The following is a 20,073-nucleotide window of genomic DNA, read 5'->3' as shown; positions in this document are numbered from 1 at the left end:
TCAACTGCAAATTCCTAAATTCATATTGTGCGTCCTCAAAGACCATCATACGGCAACACATTTTACAGAAAAATATGTAACTGTTGGCTACAAATGTATCCCAAGGTTTCCACAGAGTTTCTGATCCAGTTTTTGATGTTAGCCTACTATGAAATCCTAAAGCGCCTAGAGTGGAAACTGTGTCAACAGATGATGCAAGGCCTAAATGAATCTCCTACATCTCCTCTATGGGGTCATGCATTCTGCTGGGCTGGTGGTGACAGGTAGGCTTCCTCCCAAATATGTAATTGTGCCGACAGTTATGCAAAGTAAAGCAATTAAATGTACGGCTTGAAGACTTACCTCAAAGCCACCCGGACTGAGTTTTCGTCCTGTCCCATCGACATGATTCCACAGTCCAATGACTATCGATTGATAGAAGAACAAAAAGAACGGGCTCTATCCGTTTTCTTTTCATCCGACAGGCTGGCTGGAGAGAGGCTGGCTGGCGAGAGGCGGAGAGTGCGCACCACCCAACAGCAAGTTGTCTGAGCAACAGCGCAACTCACCTCGACTTCACTTCAGCCATATTTCAGATTATTATGGGTCTAGAGATTTTAAATAAGATACTGCGACTGGTCGGTGCTCCTTTGCATTTCCAGCTAGAATACATTCCTTGACGACATTCTGTTTGGAGCGGCGAGGCTGTTGCGTGGTCCAGTCGCTTTCGCTCCTTGCTCTTTGGTTGGGAGAGGGACACACCGATCCACCGAGCCGCAATGCGTCACCAAACCACGCCTTGTTGTCCGCGCTGTCTGTCAGGTTGAGTGTTGACATCACAATGCGCATGGAGGTCAGTTCCAATGTAGACTTTTAGAAGAAATCTGGTGAGTGACGTCATGCCATGTGTTCCCTTTGAAAACCATCCTGACCAAATAATAGTATGCTTTCAATGAGGACCATGATACTGCTTGTTATCAGTCAGATCATCAAAATCTAACTGAAAGATCATGAACAACGAATAAGACTACTAGCCTACTACTTACTACATCATAGAGTAAACCATTTGGTTTGAAAATAAATCGTTTTTTCCCCAACACACTTACACACACAGCAGTTTAGACACACAGCAGTTTAGACACACAGCAGTTTAGACACACGCAGTTTAGACACACAGCAGTTTAGACACACAGTTTAGACACAGCAGTTTAGACACACGCAGTTTAGACACACAGCAGTTTAGACACACAGCAGTTTAGACACACGCAGTTTAGACACACAGCAGTTTAGACACACAGCAGTTTAGACACACAGTTTAGACACAGCAGTTTAGACACACAGCAGTTTAGACACACAGCAGTTGGTAGGCTCCATCTATACGGAACTCTTTGTTGTCATCAAATCAGTGCCCTTTCATTTTCCTTTAGCCTATGAGATGCTTGTGGCTTTCTTGTTGTAGCTGAGGATTCAATGTGACCATGACTTTTCAGTGTCATACACTCTGAATTACTACTATGATATATCACCTTTTGCTGTAACAATGTCACTCAGGTTAAACAGCGCCCCCATGCAATCATCTTGTATTACTACCAGATGTAAATACCCGTTTAATAACCTTTTTTAGTAGGCTACTTTTGCTATATGACTTGTGAATCATCTAATGCTCATTTTTTTAATTTATTTAACCTTGATTTAATTAGGCAAGTCAGTTAAGAACAAATTCTTATTTACAATGACGGCCTACCCAGGCCAAACCCAGACGACTCTGGGCCAATTGTGCGCCGCCATATGGGACTCCCAATCACGGCCAGTTGTGATACAGCCCAGGATCGAACCAGGGTCTGTAGTGACACCAGGTTCTCTTGGAGAGTTCATCAATGAGCTTGACGCCTTGATAAGTTCCTTTCCTAAGGATGGCTCACCCCTCACAGTTCTGGGTGACTTTAACCTCCCTATGTCTACCTTTGACTCATTTCTCTCTGCCTCCTTCTTTCCACTCCTCTCCTCTTTTGACCTCACCCTCTCACCGTCCCCCCCTACTCACAAGGCAGGCAATACGCTTGACCTCATCTTCACTAGATGCTGTTCTTCTACTAATCTCACTGCAACTCCCCTCCAAGTCTCCGATCACTACCTTGTATCCTTTTCTCTCGCGCTCTCCTCCAACACTTCTCACTCTGCCCCTACTCGGATGGTATTGCGCCATCGCAACCTTTGCTCTCTCTCTCCTGCTACTCTCTCCTCTTCCATCCTATCATCTCTTCCCTCTGCTCAATCCTTCTCCAACCAATCTCCTGATTCTGCCTCCTCAACCCTCCTCTCCTCCCTTTCTGCATCCTTTGACTCTCTATGTCCCCTATCCTCCCGACCGGCTCGGTCCTCCCCTCCTGCTCCGTGGCTTGACAACTCATTGCGAGCTCACAGAACAGTGCTCCGGGCAGCCGAGCGGAAATGGAGGAAAACTAGCCTCCCTGCGGACCTGGCATCTTTTCACTCCCTCCTCTCTACATTTTCCTCCTCTGTTTCTGCTGCTAAAGCCACTTTCTACCACTCTAACTTTCAAGCATCTGCCTCTAACCCTAGGAAGCTCTTTGCCACCTTCTCCTCCCTCCTGAATCCTCCCCCCCCCTCCCTCTCTGCGTATGACTTCGTCAACCATTTTGAAAAGAAGGTCGACGACATCCGATCCTCGTTTGTTAAGTCAAACGACACCGCTGGTCCTGCTCACATTGCCCTACCCTATGCTTTGACCTCTTTCTCCCCTCTCTCTCCAGATGAAATCTTGCGTCTTGTGACGGCTGGCCGCCCAACAACCTGCCCGCTTGACCCTATCCCCTCCTCTCTTCTCCAGACCATTTCCGGAGACCTTCTCCCTTACCTCACCTCGCTCATCAACTCATCCTTGACCGCTGGCTACGTCCCTTCCGTCTTCAAGAGACCGAGAGTTGCACCCCTTCTCAAAAAACCTATACTCGATCCCTCCGATGTCAACAACTACAGACCAGTATCCCTTCTTTCTTTTCTCTCCAAAACTCTTGAACGTGCCGTCCTTGGCCAGCTCTCCTGCTATCTCTCTCAGAATGACCTTCTCGATCCAAATCAGTCAGGTTTCAAGGCTGGTCATTCAACTGAGACTGCTCTTCTCTGTGTCACGGAGGCTCTCCGCACTGCTAAAGCTAACTCTCTTTCCTCTGCTCTCATCCTTCTAGACCTATCTGCTGCCTTTGATACTGTGAACCATCAGATCCTCCTCTCCACCCTCTCCGAGTTGGGTATCTCCGGCGCGGCTCACTCTTGGATTGCGTCCTACCTAACAGGTCGCTCCTACCAGGTGGCGTGGCGAGAATCCGTCTCCGCACCACGTGCTCTCACCACTGGTGTCCCCCAGGGCTCAGTTCTAGGCCCTCTCCTATTCTCGCTATACACCAAGTCACTTGGCTCTGTCATATCCTCACATGGTTTCTCCTATCATTGCTACGCAGACGACACACAATTAATCTTCTCTTTTCCCCCTTCTGATAACCAGGTGGCGAATCGCATCTCTGCATGTCTGGCAGACATATCAGTGTGGATGACGGATCACCACCTCAAGCTGAACCTTGGCAAGACTGAGCTGAGCCTCGGCGTGACCCTGGACAACACCCTGTCGTTCTCCGCTAACATCAAGGCGGTGACCCGATCCTGTAGGTTCATGCTATACAACATTCGCAGAGTACGACCCTGCCTTACACAGGAAGCGGCGCAGGTCCTAATCCAGGCACTTGTCATCTCCCGTCTGGATTACTGCAACTCCCTGTTGGTGGGGCTCCCTGCCTGTGCCATTAAACCCCTACAACTCATCCAGAACGCCGCAGCCCGTCTGGTGTTCAACCTTCCCAAGTTCTCTCACGTCACCCCGCTCCTCCGCACACTCCACTGGCTTCCAGTTGAAGCTCGCATCTGCTACAAGACCATGGTGCTTGCCTACGGAGCTGTGAGGGGAACGGCACCTCCGTACCTTCAGGCTCTGATTAGGCCCTACATCCAAACAAGGGCACTGCGTTCATCCACCTCTGGCCTGCTGGCCCCCCTACCTCTGCGGAAGCACAGTTCCCGCTCAGCCCAGTCAAAACTGTTCGCTGCCCTGGCACCCCAATGGTGGAACAAGCTCCCTCATGACGCCAGGACAGCGGAGTCAATCACCACCTTCCGGAGACACCTGAAACCCCACCTCTTTAAGGAATACCTAGGATAGGATATAGTAATCCTTCTAACCCCCTCCTCCCCCCCCCCCCAAAAAAAAGATATAGATGTACTATTGTAAAGTGGTTGTTCCACTGGATATCATACGGTGAATGCACCAATTTGTAAGTCGCTCTGGATAAGAGCGTCTGCTAAATGACGTAAATGTAAATGTTAATCTCCACACCCTATGAACCTCACCCCCTTTCCTCCAGACCCCAGGCCAGAAGCAGTAGTGTCTGGTTACAGTCCTCTCACAACAATATATATATATATATATACTGCTCCAAAAAATAAAGGTAACACTAAAATAACACATCCTAGATCTGAATGAAATAATCTTATTAAATACTTTTTTCTTTACATAGTTGAATGTGCTGACAACAAAGTCACACAAAAATAATCAATGGAAATCCAATTTATCAACCCATGGAGGTCTGGATTTGGAGTCACACTCAAAATTAAAGTGGAAAACCACACTACAGGCTGATCCAACTTTGATGTAATGTCCTTAAAACAAGTCAAAATGAGGCTCAGTAGTGTGTGTGTGGCCTCCACGTGCCTGTGTGACCTCCCTACAACGCCTGGTCATGCTCCTGATGAGGTGGCGGATGGTCTCCTGAGGGATCTCCTCCCAGACCTGGACTAAAGCATCCGCCAACTCCTGGACAGTCTGTGGTGCAACGTGGCGTTGCTGGATGGAGCGAGACATGATGTCCCAGATGTGCTCAATTGGATTCAGGTCTGGGGAACGGGCGGGCCAGTCCATAGCATCAATGCCTTCCTCTTGCAGGAACTGCTGACATACTCCAGCCACATGAGGTCTAGCATTGTCATGCATTAGGAGGAACCCAGGGCCAACCGCACCAGCATATGGTCTCACAAGGGGTCTGAGGATCTCATCTCGGTACCTAATGGCAGTCAGGCTACCTCTGGCGAGCACATGGAGGGCTGTGCGGCCCCCCAAAGAAATGCCACCCCACGACTGACCCACCGCCAAACCGGTCATGCTGGAGGATGTTGCAGGCAGCAGAACGTTCTCCACGGCGTCTCCAGACTCTGTCACGTGCTCAGCGTGAACCTGCTTTCATCTGTGAAGAGCACAGGGCGCCAGTGGCGAATTTGCCAATCTTGGTGTTCTCTGGCAAATGCCAAACGTCCTGCACGGTGTTGGGCTGTAAGCACAACCCCCACCTGTGGACGCCGGGCCCTCATACCACCCTCATGGAGTCTGTTTCTGACCGTTTGAGCAGACACATGCACATTTGCGGCCTGCTGGAGGTCATTTTGCAGGGCTCTGGCAGTGCTCCTCCTGCTCCTCCTTGCACAAAGGTGGAGGTAGCGGTCCTGCTGCTGGGTTGTTGCCTTCCTACGGCCTCCTCCACGTCTCCTGATGTACTGGCCTGTCTCCTGGTAGCGCCTCCATGCTCTGGACACTACGCTGACAGACACAGCAAACCTTCTTGCCACAGCTCGCATTGATGTGCCATCCTGGATGAGCTGCACTACCTGAGCCACTTGTGTGGGTTGTAGACTCCGTCTCATGCTACCACTAGAGTGAAAGCACCGCCAGCATTCAAAAGTGACCAAAACATCAGCCAGGAAGCATAGGAACTGAGAAGTGGTCTGTGGTCCCCACCTGCAGAACCACTCCTTTATTGGGGGTGTCTTGCTAATTGCCTATAATTTCCACCTGTTGTCTATTCCATTTGCACAACAGCATGTGAAATGTATTGTCAATCAGTGTTGCTTCCTAAGTGGACAGTTTGATTTCACAGAAGTGTGATTGACTTGGAGTTACATTGTGTTGTTTAAGTGTTCCCTTTATTTTTTTGAGCAGTATATATATATATTATTTTTTAAATGAACCTTTTATTTAACTAGGCAAGTCAGTTAAGAACTAATTCTTATTTACAATGACGGCCTACTCCGGCCAATTGCGCACGCCCTATGGGACTCCAATCACAGCCGGATGTGATACAGCCTGGATTCGAACCAGATATTATAGTGACACCTCTATAGTGACACCGTTTTTGTTTTTACCGACAAACAGTATCGATCAACAATTTCACAACGTAAATGAATTATATACAGCAATGCTTCTAATTTGCTTTATTCACAAAGCAGGTAGCCTAGTGGTTAGAGCGTTGGACCAGTAACCTAAAGGTTGCTAGATCACATTCCTGAGCTGACAAGGTAAAAATCTGTCGTTCTGCCCCTGAACAAGGCAGTTAACCCACTGTTCCTAAGCTGTCATTTTAAATAAGAATTTGTTCTTAACTGATTTGCCTAGTTAAAACAAGTATCTCCCTTTAAATGAAAGTGCATTAACTACAGAATATTTCACTTTCTCAAAAACATGGTCCCGCTGAGTCAGTAGCGTACTTATAAAATAGTCAACAGTAACTATTCAATTTGACTGGGAAACACTTGCCATGCCAACCTACAAAAAATGCATGTAGGCTTTAATTTGTATAAGTACAGTAGGTATGAAACCACCAAAACAAGCAGACATAATAATCCACCAAGACAAGCAGACATAATAATCCACCAAGACAAGCAGACATAATAATCCACCAAGACAAGCAGACATAATACTCCACCAAGACAAGCAGACATAATAATCCACCAAGACAAGCAGACATAATAATCCACCAAGACAAGCAGACATAATACTCCACCAAGACAAGCAGACATAATAATCCACCAAGACAAGCAGACATAATAATCCACCAAGACAAGCAGACATAATAATCCACCAAGACAAGCAGACATAATACTCCACCAAGACAAGCAGACATAATAATCCACCAAGACAAGTAGACATAATAATCCACCAATACATAATAATCCACCAAGACAAGCAGACATAATATTCCACCAAAACAAAATAATCCACCAAGACAAGCAGACATAATAATCCACCAAAACAAGCAGACATAATACTCCACCAAGACAAGCAGACATAATAATCCACCAAAACAAGCAGACATAATAATCCACCAAAACAAAATAATCCACCAAGACAAGCAGACATAATAATCCACCAAGCCAAGCAGACATAATAATCCACCAAGACAAGCAGACATAATAATCCACCAAGACAAGTAGACATAATAATCCACCAATACATAATAATCCACCAAGACAAGCAGACATAATAATCCACCAAAACAAAATAATCCACCAAGACAAGCAGACATAATAATCCACCAAAACAAGCAGACATAATACTCCACCAAGACAAGCAGACATAATAATCCACCAAAACAAGCAGACATAATAATCCACCAAAACAAAATAATCCACCAAGACAAGCAGACATAATAATCCACCAAGCCAAGCAGACATAATAATCCACCAAGACAAGCAGACATAATAATCCACCAAGACAAGTAGACATAATAATCCACCAATACATAATAATCCACCAAGACAAGCAGACATAATAATCCACCAAAACAAAATAATCCACCAAAACATAATAATCCACCAAGACAAGCAGACATAATAATCCACCAAGACAAGCAGACATAATAATCCACCAAGACAAAATAATCCACCAAGAAATAATAATCCACCAAGACAAGCAGACATAATAATCCACCAAGACAAGCAGACATAATAATCCACCAAGACAAGCACGTGGAACACCACAGGACTGCATTTGATCATGTGCGCTTTTGATTGATTTGAATGCAAGGCAAAAAAAGAATACCGAAACTTCTGAAAGGAAAGGTTAATTTCATTAGGTTTATCAATGTGCAATCTGTAGCAAAGGATTAACAAATATAGTAATGTCATCAAAATATTCAAACAAATTAAGGCTAGTGTGCCAATACATTTTTTTAAAACATTGGTCCTGACTGAGAAGCCACACATCTCCAGATAGTACCACTTTACTACTACTGGAGCTAAAGAAATAACAAAATCCAAGGACAGAAACAAATGCAATATTACTACACATTTGTGGGACTTTATAAGCATTGGAAATGAATACACTACTATACTATTATAATAGTAATATTATATTCCAGTGGTGTTTACTGCTTTGATATACTCACTGATATATATATGCTACGCTTTAACTCCATAGTGCACTTGGCTGAACTCTCTATGGGGCTAGAAAATTACAAAACATCAATTTTAGTTACTAATACACGAAATGAAGTATTTCAACTCCACCATAGACATCCACAGCTACAGTAAATCAAATGCTATGTTGAAGTTTTGTCCATCAGCCAGTTAGGAGAGTTGAAGTTTCGTCCATCAGCCAGTCAGGAGAGTTGAAGTCTCGTCCACCAGCCAGTTAGGAGAGTTGAAGTCTCGTCCACCAGCCAGTTAGGAGAGTTGAAGTCTCGTCCACCAGCCAGTCAGGAGAGTTGAAGTCTCGTCCACCAGCCAGTTAGGAGAGCTGCTATATGCTAAAGGCCCAGTCAACAAGTGAGTTTAACACCGCTGCCTGTAAGTCCACCAACCAAAGGACATGAAGGTGTGAGAGAGAGAGATTCCTTGACGCGCCACGTCTACTCCATGTCCGAGGCATCATTGTCTGAGAGGATGTCGCTCCCTTTTACCCTGTTGTACAGGATGTTTCTGGATCCGTCCCCATCCCAGTCAGACGCACTGCAGGAGCAGAGGTTTCCGGAGAACAGGGCCTCCATCTCTTCCAGCCTGCGGCCCTGGGTCTCTGGCAGACAGCCCAGCACAAACAGCAGCCCCAGCACAGTCAGGCCTGAGTAGAGGAAGAACGCACCTGGAGGGAGGAAGAGGGAGATGGAGACACCAGTTAGCTTGAAGGAGAAGAGAAGAGGTTGAAACATTTTATGTAGTGAACTGCATTTACAACCCATAATCCAGTTCAGTCAGGCAATCATTCAAATCATCAGTCAGTTTATCAGTCAGGCAGGCAGTAGGTTCTCAGTTATGGCTTTTCAACACCCATCACAATTAGACAGTATCTATGTAGATGAGCAGCACCATAGTAGGTGAGGTACTCAGCGACGTGGAGGAAGGTGAGTGACACCAGGACGTTACAGATCCAGTTGACTCCGGCTGAACATGCGTTCCCAGTGCTCCTGGCCCACAGAGGGTAGATCTCACTGTTCACTGTCCACGGCATGGGCCCCATACCTACAGCCCAGACACACAGACAGGCACGGATAGAGATGAGGACACAGACAGAAAAGAGTTATAGACCATGAGATATATATTTTAAAAACTGTAAGCAATATATACTGTATTATGAAGAACACTTCAAACTGGAATGAAACTCTCCAGGCGGGAAAATATACAACTTTTTGACCTTTGTTTGTGTTTGTGTGTGTGTGTGTCAGGGAGGGAGGGAGGGAGAAAGGGTGTTGTTCTCACCTGGAGCAAAGAAAGCCAGGTAGAGGATGAGCCCAAGCAGCACTATCCAGGAGTAGGAAGTGGGGCAGTAGTTATAGGCCCAGAGAGACCCATCACTGACCTGGCTCAGATTGGAACACCTGTACATAGCCAAAACACATCAGATAATGTGGCTAAACAGAACTTAGATACAGCAGAAATAAAGCCATTTCCGGCTTCAGAGACAGACTGACTGACAGACAGGCAAGAAGTAACAGAGTCACACACACACACAAATCCCTAACCTGCCCCAGGCAGCTTCATCGGCCGATGTTTGCTTGACAGGTATGCAGGAAGAGTCGTATACAGTGGAACCGTTCTCACGGTAACAGAACCCACAGTCAGGATCCAACATGCAGGGCTCACAGGACCTGGGGACAGTTAACAGTGTGACACCCTTCACTCTATTGTGGTGGGGACAGGAAAAAAAATCTCAATCCTTATACAGTATTAGGTAATACAAGTCATACCCAGTCTCACCCATATAGTGTGCAGGAGGTGGAGTTGAGAGAGGTGTCAGTGGGGTGGAGAGTGACTGCAGGGGAGTGCTGGGCTGATAACAAGAACCCTATAGCCAAGACCGTCAGACTCAAAGCAGTACCTAGAAGACAGAGAAATTAATAAGTCTTCTGACTTAATGCAAAGCACATCTCTACACTTTAAGTTAAAAACTAGGTGGTATACCGTACGCCGGGTTATTTGGAAATTGCCATTGGATGGTTTTCAATACCGTCAATACAGTTGAAACTATTTCTTTTAATTTTTTTTAAATACATTTGAATATTTGTAGCTACTTTTTAAGTAAATACCTGCAGTCAACTTGTGCAATACGTTAGGAGATAAAGCAGACTGCATTCTTCATTACACCTGTCATTATGAAGCTCACCGGTAGTCCCCACTCACATTTACAAACACACAACGATTCAATTTTATTTGTCACGTTTCGTGAACAACAGGTGTGGACTAACAGTGAAATGCTTACTTACAGGCCCTTCCCAACAATGCAGAGAGAAAGAAATAATAGAAAAGTAAAACACGTAATAAAAATAATAATAGATACACAATGAGTAATGATAACTCGATGCGCAGGTTATGAGGTAATTGACGTAGATATATACATATAACTAGGAATTTTTGTAAGTCAGTCACTGCAGCATGAGCCAGGTGATGTAGTTACAGTATGGAGTTCACAACTAAATGTTTGCCAGCTAGATATCTTATACCTGTTAAGTTAACTGTTTAAAATATGCAAAATGCTCTGCAGTTGTGCGTTTGGTTTGCTAACTTAATAGCTAGTTATCTAGCTAGCTAAGTGGTTAGCTTCTTGCAAAATCAAGGTATGACAATCTGGATATTTAAATTTGTATTTATTTAACTCGGCAAGTCAGATAAGAACAAATTCTTATTTACAATGACAGCCTACGCCGGCCAAACCCTAACCCGGACGACGCTGGGCCAATTGTGCACCGCCCTATGGGACTCCCAATCACAGCCAGTTGTGATACAGCCTAGAATTGAACCAGGGTCTGTAGTGATGCCTCTAGCACTGAGATGCAGTGCCTTAGATCACTGCGCCACTCGGGAGCCCAAGCTTATTAAGAACCATATCTAACTGCCTCTTGGGATAAAATGTGAATATCCACACACACATACACACACCTATTAAGCTCCCCAGCGTAAGCTTCCTGCGTCCGACTCTTTCCACAAGCCACACCCCCACCAGGGTGAACAGGAAGTTGGTGGCGGCGGTGGCGGAAGCCAACCAGATGGCTTGCTTGTCGTCCCTCACTCCCGCCATCTGTAGGATGGTGGCGCTGTAGTACCTGTTAGGGACAACAGAAGGAGAAGGCATGAACACGGAGGATAAGCAGACCACAGGAGGCTGCTGAGGGGAGGACGGCTCATAATAATGGCCGGAACGGAGCAAATGGAATGGCATCAAACACCTGGAGACCATGTGTTTGATACCATTCTACTTCAGCCATTACCACTAGCCCATCCTCCCCAATTAAGGTGTCACCAACCTCCTGTGAAGCAGACAGTAGGGAAGAGATTGACTGGCGGGTAGACTGGACGATGAGACCACTTTAGACTAATGAGATGCGGCCATAGATAAACACAATGATTTCTGATGAAGGAAAACACCTACATGACAGTGTTGATCCCAGAGAGCTGTTGGAACATCTGCAGGCCGCAGCCTATGGTCAGGGCTCTGCGGGTGGGAGGGCGAGTCAGCATACGCCACAGTACTAGGCCACCTGGTGGACAGAGGGAAATTTGGTAACACTTTTATGAACATTTAAAAACAGTTGCATGCATTATACATTTTAGGGTCTATAGCACCAAATGTTTTTGTTTCCAACAGAATGCATTATATTATTAATGAACCTGCTAAATTGGAGAAAGGCCCAATTGGTGAGACCTATTTGACAAATCTGTGTGTTCTATGGCTGCATTTACACAGGCAGCTAAATTCTGATCTTTATCCACTAATTGGTCTTTTGACCTGATGTGATTGGTCAAAAGACCAATTAGTGGAAAAATAACCAGAATTGGGCTGCCTGTGTAAATACAGCCTAAGTTATGTGCAGAAAACTGATATGAAATGCTTCAAGAATCAAATGAACAAAATATATATATACACAGTACCAGTCAAAAGTTTGGACACACCTACTCATTATAAGGTTTTTCTTTATTTTTTACTATTTTCTACCTTGTAGAATAATAGTGAAGACATCAAACTATTAAATAACACTTATGGAGTATTAACTAAAGAAGTGTTAAATAAATCTAAATATATTTTATATTTGAGACTCTTTAAAGTAGCCACCCTTTGCCTTGATGACAGCTTTGCACTCTTGGCATTCTCTCAACCAGATTCATGAGGTAGTCACCTGGAACCCATTTCAATTAACAGGCGTGCCTTGCTAAAAGTTAATTTGTGGAATTTATTTTCTTCGTTTGAGCCAATCAGTTGTGTTGTGACAAGGTAGGGGTGGTATACAGAAGATAGCCCTATTTGGTAAAAGACCAAGTCCATATTATGGCGAGAACAGCTCAAATAAGTAAAGAAAAATGACAGTCCATCATTACTTTAAAACACAAAGGTCAGTCAATACGGAAAATTTCAAGTACTTTGAAAGTTTCTTCAAGTCCAGTCGCAAAAACCATCAAGCACTATGATGAAACTCGATCTCATGAGGACCGCCACAGGAAAGGAAGACCGAGAGTTACCTCTGCTGCAGAGGATAAGTTCATTAGAGTTACCAGACTCAGAAAATGGCAATTAACTGCACATCAGATTGCAGCCCAAATAAATGCTTCGGAGTTCAAGTAACAGACACATCTCAACATCAAATGTTCAAAGGAGACTGCATGAATCAGGCCTTCATGGTCGATTTGCTGCAACAAAAAAACATTACTAAAGGACACCAATAAGAAGAATAGACTTACTTGGGCCAAGAAACACGAGCAATGGACATTAGAACAGTGGAAATCTGTCCTTTGGTCTGATATGTCTAAATTTGGTTCCAACCGCCGTGTCTTTTTGAGACACAGAGTAGGTGACTGGAGGATCTCCGATTGTTTGGTTCCCACCGTGAAGCATGGAGGAGGAGGTGTGATGGTGCTTTGCTTGTGAAACTGTCTGTGATTTATTTTGAATTCAAGGCACACTTAACCAGCATGGCTACCACAGCACTCTGAAGCGATGTGCCAACCCATCTGGTTTGCTCTTAGTGGGACTATCATTTGTTTTTCAACAGGAAAATGACCTAAAACACACCTCCAGGCTATGTCAGGGGCAACTGACCAAGAAGGAGAGTGATGGAGTGCTGCATCAGATGACCTGGCCTCCACAATCACCCGACCTCAACCCAATTGAGATGGTTTGGGATGAGTTGGACCGAAGAGTGAAGGAAAAGCAGCCAACAAGTGCTCAGCATATGTGGGAACTCCTTCAAGACTGTTGGAAAAGCATTCCAGATGAAGCTGGTTGAGAGAATGCCAAGAGTGTGCAAAGCTGTCATCAAGGTAGTGGTTGATTACTTGGAAGAATCTCAAAAAGAAAATATATTTTGATTTGTTTAACACTTTTGTGGTTACTACATGATTTCATATGTGTTATTTCATAGTTTGGATGTCTTCACTATTATTCTACAATGTAGAAAATAGTAAAAATAAAGAAAAACCCTTGAATGAGTAGATGTGTCCAAACATTTGACTGGTGGGTGGTCATGGTCTCAGTTTCAGATCATCTGGAAGTGCCATGGCAAATGTGTGTGTGTGTCTGTGTCCGAAATTCATGCGTAAACGTATGTGTGCACTTCTATGTGTCACCTCCTGCATCCTTCTCCTCATCCTCGATGTTGGACCTCATTCTGTTGTACTCCTTTTCAATGTTCTGACCGCCGCGGATCCTGCTGAGCACCTGCCTGGCCTGCTGGGTAAGGCCCTTCTGAAGGAGCCAGCGGGGACTCTCTGGAAGGAATAGGAACCCAAAGAACTGGAGCACCGCAGGGACAATGGACAGACCCAACATGTACCTACAGAGAGACAAACAGAGTGACAGATAGGGAGTGAGAGAGACACACACACGGAGGGGGGGTGGGGTGATTATCAAATTCAGTTCCACAGAGCTGTTTTAAGTTCCTGATGGTTTGCTTTTGGAAATGAACATTTTCATTTCACACAAGAACAGGCTCCAATCATAGCCTAACACCTAAACTTACACCAGTATTTTATCCCAGACTGATTCACATTCAAAAATAGTTTAGTTGACAAGGACAGTCAAACACATAACAGGAATTCTGGATGAGGGCAAGTTGTTTCTCACACATTTAAAATCCACACCAATTTTCTTCTTCTCTCTACCCACTGCCTCTTCTCTCTACCCACTGCCTCTTCTCTCTACCCACTGCCTCTTCTCTCTACCCACTGCCTCTTCTCTCTACCCACTGCCTCTTCTCTCTACCCACTGCCTCTTCTCTCTACCCACTGCCTCTTCTCTCTACCCACTGCCTCTTCTCTCTACCCACTGCCTCTTCTCTCTACCCACTGCCTCTTCTCTCTACCCACTGCCTCTTCTCTCTACCCACTGCCTCTTCTCTCTACCCACTGCCAAATGTTTCCTCCAGTTTCTAAATATGGCACATTTGAGAAATGGAAAAAAGAAAACCCAGCCAAAATACACACCATGATGTTCAACCAAAACCATGATGAAACAGCCTAAACTTGCACATAGCCAAGTTATTGTTACTCATTATGTATCTATTATTACTTATGTATCTATTATTACTTTCTCTCTGCATTGTTGAGAAGGGCCTGTATGTAAGCATTTCACTGTTAGTCTATACCTGTTGCTTACGAAGAATATGAGGAATAACATTTTATTTCAGGTTCCTGTCTCTCATCGTTGTGTGCTTGTAAACAAACAACATGTGACTGGGGACTACCAATAAGCTTCATAATGAAAAATAATGTGACAGGTGAAATGAAGAACGCAAACTGCTTTATCTCCTAACGTATTGCACAAGTTGACTGCAGGTATTTTTTACCTGCTGGTTTTGTTTGAACATCTTGGTGTTTATTTTGGCTGGACTTTTGTTTGTTTTTTTTCAACAATGTATATTTCCATCATCACACTCAAAATACTAAGAGCTGATGTATCCATTACAGAGTCTCCCGTAAAGGTGAGAAAACACCATGAAAGTTGCATCATGTTCATACACCAATCTGGTGATATCAGACAGCATTGCTAGCCACGTCCTCAGAGCATGCGCAGACCAGCTGGTTGGAGTCTTTACGGACATAATCAACCTCTCCCTATCCCAGTCTACTGTCCCCACTTGCTTCAACATGTCCACCATTGTTCCTGTACCCAAGATAGCAAAGGTAACTGAACTAAATGACTATTGCCCCGTAGCACTCACTTCTGTCATCATGAAGTGCTTTGAGAGGCTAGTTAAGGATCATATCAGCTCTATCTTACCTGACACCCTAGACCCTCTTCAATTTTCTTACCGCCCCAATAGATCCACAGACAATGCCATCGCACTGCACACTGCCATATCCCATCTGGACATACCAGATGGGATAAGAATACCTACGTAAGAATGCTGTTCATTGACTATAGCTTAGCCTTCAACAGCATAGTACCCTCCAAGCTCATCATTAAGCTTGGGGCTCTGGGTCTGAACCCCGCCCTGTGCAACTGGGTCCTGGACTTTCTGACGGGCCGCCCCCAGGTGGTGAAGGTAGGAAACAACACCTCCGCTTCACTGATCCTCAACATAGGGGCTACACAAGGGTGCGTACTCAGCCCCCTTCTGTGGCCACGCATGCCTCCAACTCAATCATCAAGTTTGCAGATGACACAATAGTAGTAGGCCTGATTACCAACAATGACTAGACAGCCTACAGGGAGAAGGTGTGGGCCCTGGTGGAGTGGTGCCAGGAAAATAACCTCTCCCTCAATGTCAACAGAACAAAGGAGCTGATCGTGGACTTCAGGAAACAGCAGAGGGAGCACGCCCCTATCCACATCGACGGGATCGCAGTGGAGAAGGTGAAAAGCTTCAAGTTCCTCGGCGTACACATCACTGACAATCTGAAATGGTCCACCCACACAGACAGTGTGGTGAAGAAGGCGCAGCAGCACCTCTTCAACCTCAGGAGGCTGAAGAAATTCAGCTTGGCCCCTAAGACCCTCAGAAACTTTTACAGATGCACAATTGAGAGCATCCTGTCGGGCTGTATCACCGCCTGGTACGGCAACTGCACCACCCGCAACCGCAGGGCTCTCCAGAGGGTGGTACGGTCTGCCCAATGCATCACTGGGGCACATTGCCTGCCCTCCAAGACACCTACAGCACCCGATATCACAGGAAGGCCAAAAAGATCATCAAGGACATCAATCACCCAAGCCACGACCTGTTCACCCCACTATCATCCAGAAGGCGAGGTCAGTACAGGTGCATCAAAGCTGGGAGCGAGAGACTGAAAAACAGCTTCTATCTCAAGGCCATCAGACTGTTAAATAGCCATCACTAGCCGGCTACCACCAGGTTACTCAACCCTGCACCTTAGAGGCTGCTACCCTATATACATAGACATGGACTCACTGGCCACTTTAACAATGGAACACTAGTCACTTTAATAATGTTTTACATACTCATTTAATATGTATATACTGTATTCTAACCTACTGTATTTTAGTTTATGCCACTCCAACATTGCTCGTCCTAATATTTATATATTTCTTAATTCCATTATTTTACTTTTAGACTTATGTGTATTGTTGTGAATTGTTTTAGATATTACTGCACTGTTGGAGCTATGAACACAAGCATTTCGCTACACCCGCAATAACATCTGCTAAATATGTGCATGTGACGAATAAAATTAGAATTTTGATATTAGAACCATCTTCCGTTCTTCCAGACATGGAAGGAGAAGTGTCGAAACGGAAGCTGAAGTCCCAGGAGTGACTGGGGTGTTAAAATACTCATCGCTCCTTGGGCTGAAAGCGGGGTAGTTGCCGTGCTTAAGAAATTACATTATGGCCTGTTTCTATTCCATCCACTGTAGATAGATGGTAGTGGATTTTTATGTCCATATTGTGGTTGCTATATAATTTGGATGCAAAACAAATGATTATGCAGTGTTTTTTTCTTCAGGCATGTAGCAGAGACACCTCAAAGCAGCTTCCACAGCTAACTAAACCAAAAATATAACTGAACCGAGAACTGTAGGCTATTGTAACTGAAGTGTCCCATTCTAGTATTACCAGCTACTGAGTATCCATGGCAATGTAGAATAGAATAGGGCCTATCTCTGATAAGACTTACCTCCAGCCATTGTGGTGCAGGTAAGTAAAGGCCCCGTCCACAACACTGGCAATAAACTGTCCGGCTGTGATGAAGAGGGTGTAAATGGTGACCAGCTGACCCCTCAGGTGTGGTGGGGAGACCTCCGCAAGGTAAACAGGAACCGTCATGGAGGCAATCCCTAAATGGGGGGGGGGTCTTTATATGTGTTTTTAGTCTGTGTTTGTGGCAAGGTTCTAGGAAATTATTCACAATTCATCTCACTTTTTGGATGAGTTTACCTAAAATGTATCTGCACTACCTGGTGTTTGTAAAGTCTTCCAAACAAATCCTATATGCCTGGCTTGGGAAAATAACCACATACATGTAAAACTGGTCAGTCAGTCATGGCTCTCAATTTGGTTATTGTTAGGCTACTTGTCCAGTAAATGTTTGAACTAAATAAACAAACCTTACCTATTCCCAAACCAATTGTAATCCTTCCGACAAGAAGAACCTCCTTGTTTGGAGCAGCACCTAACACAACTCCTCCAGCAGTAAAAATGAAGCTGGCCATTAGTATGCAGATCCTGCGCCCGAAGAGCCCATTCAGAGTCCCGCCAGCCAGGGCAGAGAGCGCCGCTGCACCCACGGTACTGGAGACCAACAACTCCTGCCATAGAGCGGTCAAATGCATTTCTTTTTTCAGGAGAAGCATAGCCCCAGAGACCACCCCGGTGTCATAGCCAAAAAGGAAGCCACCCAGGGCAGAAAAAAACGCCAAGACGTACACGAATACCGGTGTGACATCCTGGTCGGTTGCCAGCTCCGGTTCACCGGCGGCAGAGGTGACGGTGACGCCAGGGTTGTTGGTGCTCGATTCAGACGGCGCTCTGATGAGACTCCGCCGCTCTCTGTCGTCCGTCACTTTCTTCCTCATGACGCCTATAGGGTTGCTCATACTACGCAGCTTGTATTCATTGTCGTTTCTGTTGAGGGACATAAAGAGAAACAACTTCACAAACGTTCAACCAGGGCAGAGAAAAATAGATACCTGAGTAGGCTATACAGGTAACTCCGTTTCGATTACCATTCACTCACGTCATTTACGCGTGAAATGTAGGGGAGGGGATAGCCTACAGCAGTCCGTTTTGGTTGGTCACTGAGTGAATGGTATGTATGACGCTGGAATAAAATCAGCTCTGATTACGCATATGAAAAGTCAAACATGTTTATAACAGCGTTATAATATTCCAATCCTTATTCCCCATTTCTAACCCGGAATGTATTGCTATGTAGGCGTAACAACTTGAGCATTTTCCCCAACCACAAAATCTTATATAGGGAAATAAGAAATAGGTCTGTAGACTACTGTTTTCTTATTTCCCCAAAACATGAAATATAGAATTGCGGACCCTTACGGGTAAGGGAGGTGAACGGATGGGAGACATAGTGCAGGATGTCTATTATACTGATCGGATGACGAATATACAAAATAAAACTATATGTACAAATCCCCAAATGGATATTAACTCACAAACAAGTATTAGCTGAATCAACTTTTCAAGATAGGCCTAGTTAAACAGCTAAACATATGCCTAAGCGGCACAGCCAGCAGCATGATGTCCAATAGACCCACAGCAGCACCTCTGTTACAGAACTTAAAGCAGACTGCTTTTTATATACATGACAATCCATCTACCCCAATGACGTCTCACTGATCAATAATAGTGTGCAGGGATATCTATGTGTGCGCACCTCTGGACAGATAAGCCCTTTGACAAAGCGCGAGAACAGAATCTTTATTAGAGCAAATTCTCACAAAGTCAAAATGGGCTAAATCGTTAAAATCCATGACAACAAAACATTCGATTTTTGGTCTTTTACGAATATACATTGTAGAAATAGGCGGTGTTTATGACTTTATGGCTGTGGTAACTAGTAACGAGAACGAGGAACTAGTTACGACCCTTGTGTCTGGTCGTGTGCCGTAAAGTGATTCGTTGAACGGCACATTACGCATTGATTCATAGAACAATTGGAACGCCCAGACAGTGATTTCCACCAGTTACCACAGCCACAAAGACAAAATTGTCTATAACGTAAAAATGCTGGAATTGTTGTCGTTGCTTTTTGGTCTTCATTTAATGTTAGGCATAACGTTAGTAGTGTGGTTAGGTTTAATATCAAATTGTAAGACGATAAACTGTAGAAATAGCCGACTTTGTGACTGTGGTAACTAGTGACGACCGCACAGACTGGCCTAGCTCCGCTTCCAGTCCTATCCTAGTCGCTTATCTATCAGTGAATATGCAAAGAACTGTAAATGCTCAGTTGAAAGTTTGAAACTCATCACACGCCTTTTGGAGTTTTTCCCAGAAGAAAGTAGACTACAGCTGCGCTTTCAGAATAACACAACGACCAGTTTATTAGAAAATATTACCTTTACGGATGATAATCTTTGGAGCAAGTTTTCTGGACTGTGGCCAAACAGCTGACTCCGCTGCTGTCTGCTCTAGGCTATGCTACCAAACGGGTACTTTTACTGAAGTCACATGATTCATCTGACGATTGGCGAGAGAGGGAAGGAGTCATACCTGGCTGTATCCTACATGGGGGACGTCATTGAATTCCTAAATCGAAACAACCTCCACAGCCTACATTAAAAAAGAGGATCTTG

At 44.8% G+C, this 20,073-nt stretch overlaps 2 protein-coding genes across 10 annotated transcripts in view; both read right to left on the bottom strand.

Annotated features, from left to right (window-relative positions):
- kif21a (kinesin family member 21A) overlaps positions 1-828 on the bottom strand; it is a 76,975-nt gene extending 76,147 nt beyond the window's left edge. For 6 of the 7 annotated variants that reach the window (XM_045688451.1, XM_014125705.2, XM_014125708.2 and 3 more), the window contains exon 1: positions 343-828. In XM_045688451.1, coding sequence (XP_045544407.1) covers positions 343-386 — 44 coding nt within the window. In that variant the 5' untranslated portion in view covers positions 387-828. The remainder of the gene's footprint in view (positions 1-342) is intronic. The other variant, XM_014125710.2, reaches the window with a different exon arrangement.
- A 7,099-nt stretch (positions 829-7,927) lies between these two features.
- Positions 7,928-20,045, bottom strand: LOC106561597 (proton myo-inositol cotransporter). Of its 3 annotated transcripts, XM_014125714.2 has the most exons (12): positions 19,837-19,937; positions 18,495-18,578; positions 17,871-18,382; positions 17,436-17,595; positions 13,927-14,132; positions 11,738-11,846; positions 11,248-11,411; positions 10,069-10,189; positions 9,834-9,959; positions 9,571-9,689; positions 9,181-9,333; positions 7,928-8,956 (listed from the first exon to the last, which is right to left on the bottom strand). In XM_014125714.2, exons 2-12 carry the CDS (start codon positions 18,497-18,499, stop codon positions 8,727-8,729), a joined length of 1,905 nt encoding a protein of 634 aa, XP_013981189.1. In that variant the 5' UTR covers positions 18,500-18,578; positions 19,837-19,937; the 3' UTR covers positions 7,928-8,726. The 3 variants fall into 3 exon arrangements, with proteins under 3 accessions (XP_013981189.1, XP_013981190.1, XP_013981188.1); XM_014125715.2 differs by lacking the exon at positions 18,495-18,578 and having other exon boundaries at positions 19,837-20,045; XM_014125713.2 differs by lacking the exons at positions 18,495-18,578; positions 19,837-19,937 and having other exon boundaries at positions 17,871-18,477.
- Between the last annotated feature and the right edge of the window lie 28 nt (positions 20,046-20,073).

The sequence above is a fragment of the Salmo salar genome, chromosome ssa10, assembly GCF_905237065.1.
Source record: "Salmo salar chromosome ssa10, Ssal_v3.1, whole genome shotgun sequence".
Classification (NCBI taxonomy): domain Eukaryota; kingdom Metazoa; phylum Chordata; class Actinopteri; order Salmoniformes; family Salmonidae; genus Salmo; species Salmo salar.
The sequence above is the reverse complement of the archived record's forward strand: the minus strand, read 5'-3'. Positions and strand labels throughout refer to the sequence as shown.